The 5,177-nt window shown below is 43.2% G+C and overlaps 1 protein-coding gene across 1 annotated transcript in view; it reads right to left on the reverse strand.

The window, feature by feature from the left end:
* The window catches only part of LOC141012132 (clathrin coat assembly protein AP180-like), a 54,372-nt gene extending 51,201 nt beyond the window's left edge, over window positions 1-3,171 (reverse strand). Inside the window, exon 1 of the mRNA XM_073485533.1 lies at window positions 3,042-3,171. Within this exon, the coding sequence (XP_073341634.1) occupies window positions 3,042-3,171 (130 nt within the window). The remainder of the gene's footprint in view (window positions 1-3,041) is intronic.
* Window positions 3,172-5,177: the final 2,006 nt, after the last annotated feature.

Raw genomic sequence — 5,177 nt, forward strand, 5'->3', positions numbered from 1 at the left:
TCCTGTGTCTTCTCCTATACACTTTTTCTCAACCTCGATGGAAAATGTCATGAGGTCAAGGAAAGATGTGAAGGACAATTCATAAGCTCTTAGGAAAAGACAACTGCAGTGCTGAGAGAATCAAACAGCACTTATTCTAGGGCCCAAAGGAAATGTGGGGCCGTATTATCTCCTTTCCTTCCATAAAAGATGGCCCCGTGTGAAAGGAGATAAGACACGAAGCTCTGCAGCACCTTTCCTCAGCATTTAGAGAACTTGACCAGGTCTTATCATGACGGCCACTTAGATACTTCTGGGTTATGTCTCTCAAAAAGACTATCTGACCACAGCCCTAGTGAGGCTTCAGGTGTAAAATGTCTACAGGAAATGAGCAAGATAGTGTCTTTCTGCCAGAGGATTCAACCTCTCATTAGTGGAAGTGAAATGGTGTCATTACTTCCTGTGAAGGTTGGAATATTCTCACTTCAAGTGCAACATAGGTGTGAAAGCCATTCATAAGATTAGTAAAGCAACAAGTAAAATAATTTGATAATAGAGGGTGATACATTGTTGACAGTGGCTCAGTTGTGCAGTGGATGCATGTATCTTCTAGAATAATTACTGTATAAGTTATTTAAGTTGCTACTTGTGAAGATTTTAATTCTTTAGTCCTTTTTATTTGTAGACGAGTGGGAAAGCAATATGTGGAGGGCAGCGCTTCCTCTGCATTCACCACAACAACAAAGTGCTGACAAACTTTGGCAAGTGGGCGAGCTCTCCACTCTGTTGTGCTATGATTTAACACAGCTCATCATTCACTTTGATTTTTAAAGTCTGGACACGTACAGACCGGCTGATCTGATTTATCCCACTGGGTCTGAGTTTGCTGACTTGATACTGCTGCCATTTCTTCTGATTTTATGTTAAAGAAACGATGACTCTGTCTCGTCAGGTGGAGCAGCAGTGCATATCTGGTGTTACGGAGTCATCTGTCGAGAAACCTGTTGTTAATATAACATACGTCTAAAATTGTATTTACTCTGTTTATTTTATTATTGCCTGACTACGAAGGCCTCCAAATGTAGCAGGTGTACACTGTGTGTCTTTATGGTTCAAGTTGCGAGGCGCCTTTTTGGTTGTTACGTACGTATTTTAACGTTGACAGCTAGCCTTCTCATTAGCCTCCCTCACCCTGATTGTCACAGATTGATCTCCAAAGGTGATTGACGGAATGTAAATCTTTCAAGATATAAATCAATATCAAATGAAGTGATAAGGTTGGTAGGGTCTCTTTTTAATGGAGGGGTTAACGTTAACTAGACATAACTAACACGTTTCGGTAGGGCTGAGAAATATATTGATATTATATCATTATTGTAAGATCAGACTGTATATTGTCTTGGATTTTCGGATCCCGTTATGTCGTGATTGACATCAGTCTAGTCTCTTCCTGGTTTTAAAGGCTGCATTATAGTAAAGAGATACGTTTCTGAACTTACCAGACTGCTCTACGTGTACAAATACAGGCCTTTACCCACTTATCATCATGCTGTCATGCTAACCACATTACTGATGATTATTTCTCAAAAATCTCAATGTGTTAATATTTGTCAGTACCAACAGTCATCCCTACAATATTGTTGCAATATCGATTTAAAAATATTGAAAAATATATTGTTCATCGCCATACAGCCCAAAAAATTTGACAAATTGGTCATATCACCCAGCTCTACGTTCAGATACATGTGTGCAAACACAACAGAGGTATCAGAAAATCTAAACCCAACATACAGGACCACTTCGAGAGGTTGCAGTATCCAGCCACTGTGGAGGCTCCTTGTTCACCTTCCTCAAAGGATAAGTTCACCCAAAAATGAAGATCACATCATTATCTACTCACCATCATGCTGATGGAAAGTTGGGAGAAGTTCCGTTATCCAGAAAACATTTCTGGAGCTTCACAGACGTTATTTACAACCTTAACGTGCGATCGAGCTCATGCACCCACTTCAGACAGGGTGTGCACAAACGCTTTTAGCTTAGCAGCTACACTGAAGATTTAGGCTGAAAAAGGGTGTAAATACAGTTTTTTTTTCAAATCAATTTGGAATCTCTGGGCTTTCACAGACTTGGATTACTCCAGACATGTTGTTTGGAGTCATTTTGTGTTTGACATGTTTTGTGGGCTATGACACGTCACCTGACTTTCCATTGACATGAGTAGATAATGACTACATTTTCATTTTTGGGCGTCAATCTTTACACATGTGAATCAACTTTATGTATGGATGTTCATACTGTTAATGACAGTGCATCTTTCTGTGTATGGATGCTCTCAAGAATGCTGCATATCTTTAGTTTCTGTTTGCATTGAACTCTTTCCAAATGCTTTATGGGCCTTCTTGGCATTTCATTTCAGCATCTGACACTCAATTAACACCCTACCTCCAAATTGCACCAGGAAAGAAATCAGTGACATGCTGGCACTGGCACACACCTTTTTGCTCTACCATAGTGGACAATAGCCCGGGCACAGGCCTGTGTGTTTAGTAGGTAAAACAACACTATCAACCTTTTCAATTATACATTGGAGGAGCACTGGGGCAACATGGGGGAGACAGCCTCCCTCCAGTCAGGAGGGCTTAAGTATGTGGTTTAGGGCTTTGTGGGAGCCCTCTGGTTATACACTGACGCTCGTCCGCCCGGCACAATGGGGGGAGGAAGCCCTGCTGAAGCTGGGTAATGGGTTTGGTTTGTTCAATAAAAGTCTAAATTAAAGTAGCAGGTGCCTCGAGCATAATGTGTGTGTGCATGTACAGTACATGTGTGAGCGCATGGTGTGGCTGAGCAACTCCTCCAAGCACATTAACACACACTGGAGGGAGGGAGGGAGGGATGGATGGGGGGAGGCAACCATCATGGCTTTGGTGAGTGCATGGCCTAGTTGTGCATGAGGAGGATGGATGGAGGGTGGAAAGGACACACTTATACACACAGATAGATAGATAGATAGATAGATAGATAGATAGATAGATAGATAGATAGATAGATAGGTTACTCACATTCCATGTGCTTTTTCTTTGGCGGTGTCTGTTCATGTGTGGTGGCTTTACACACAGCTCGGGACACGTCGGATCCCGTCAGGCTGTACTGCGCCGCGGCGATGCGGTCCGTCAGCGTCTGACCCGACATCTTCTCTCTCTGTGGAGCTCAACCTCGGCTATCAAGCGTCCAATATGGTCCTACCCCCGCCCCCCCAACACACACCAGCAGGAACGGGCGGCCTCAGTAATCCCAGCTGCCCTCGAAGGCACCACAGCACCAGAGAAGAAACGGCAGGACACTTTCTTCTGAATCGCGGTTGAGTTGGAGGACAATACTGGAGCTCAGCTGTGTTTCGAGAACAATCATGAACTGACTTTCTCCCCCTGAGGATTGGTATCCGGTGACAATGAGAGTCTATAAACCTGCTAAATCCAATTCCAGCTTTGAATTTGGAGCTTTTCCTTTAATTTTCCATGAATTTCTTACTGTTATGTGTCGGTCAGCCTCCCTGACAAAACGGTCCTCCCCGGATGATGCTCGCTGCTGCCTCCCCCCCTCCTCCCTGTCTTCCTTCCTCCAGCCTCCTGGATAATCCTCACCACCACCAGCAGCACTGCTCCGACGGTCCCTGTGTATCAGCGGGGCGTGCAGGGGAACATCAGGCCCAGGCTGGCATCATCACCATCATCACCATCATCCCCCCACCATCCAGTGCGGCGGTTTTTACCTCCTGCTCCTCTCTGCTGCGGCCCACTGTCAGCCTGCAAGCCCCGGCGATGCGCGCTTTCAACCCCGGCTAGTCGGATGGCGGCGCACTCAGCGGATTTACATCCTCCTCTTTTATTTAATTATTAATTTATTGATATATCTCACCACGCCCCGCCCCCCTCCTCTTGAGTCAGGTGACGCAGTATTACCAACCCCGGTGCTGCCTCTTTCATCGCGAGAGCTGGGAGGAGACGAGAGGAGGTTGTGGTGTGTAAAGGAAGGACATGAGGGGTTAATAAAGCTACTCTACAGCCAAGCTTGATTCTTGTCATGCTGCTGCCATACTATGAAGGTCATATGAAGCGTGCTGCCTCACTTAGCACTGTTCTTTGGTCTTGGATGTACAGAGAGGAGATGTGCAGCCAGTCTGGGCATTTGTCCCTGTCCATGGTGCTGATATGCTCTGCTTTGACAGAAGCTGGTGACTCACTGGTGTGCTGGTAGTGGAAATCCTCAGATCATTTGCTTTGGAGTAAAAGTATTGATACCACAGTGTAAAAATACTCCAATACGGGCTGCACAATTAATCAAAATATAATTGAAATCACAATATGACCTATGTTCAAATCACAGAAGAATGCAATGTTCTTATTTTCCAGATGTCAGAAGAAATGTTTGCTTTGTACAGACCCCAGAAAATGTCACATCTTCGTGATTTTAATAGTAAAATATTCAGTCTCACTCATCAGGAATAAAACTATAATCGCAATAAATGTAAAAATAATAGCAATATGATGTTTTTCCATATCGCAGTCAATTACAAGTTAAAGTCCTGCAGTCAAAATCCTACTTAAATTTAAGTACAATAACATTATCCACAGAAGTATCAAATGTAAAATTCTGCAGAAAAATGTACTTCTGTTATATACACTCAGATGATAGTTTACACCTAGATACAGTCTAATATGATAGTTCTACAATAAATCCTATCTTCATGAAGGTTATAATGTTCAACCCTAACCTTAACCCTATGGTATTCGATTCAACTGTATGATCATTTTGGAGGCTGTAGCTTGTGTTGCTCTTCAACTGTACTACATTACACAGAGAGGTGAGTTATTTAACCTCCCCTCATTTATGTAATACAAAATAAAGTTCAACAAAGCAGAACCTCAAACTGCAGTCACACGTTACCTTGAATCCCCAACATAGAAAGGTGAGTTTGATTTGTTTGTTCCCATCGGCCTGAATTAATTTGAGGTCTCAGCTCAGGATCGTCTGATAATCAAACTGAACTTTCTTTTGTTTCACTCCCTTTAAATTGCTGCACAAATCATTGCTGCAAGACGCAAAATTAGAGGTTTGGAACTTGGTTTAGCTCAGGATATATCGACCCGAGGACACAGTATAAATGCATTTTAAACATCATGACGACAGTGACAGAG

The sequence above is a fragment of the Pagrus major genome, chromosome 17 (genome assembly GCF_040436345.1).
Source record: "Pagrus major chromosome 17, Pma_NU_1.0".
NCBI lineage: Eukaryota > Metazoa > Chordata > Actinopteri > Spariformes > Sparidae > Pagrus > Pagrus major.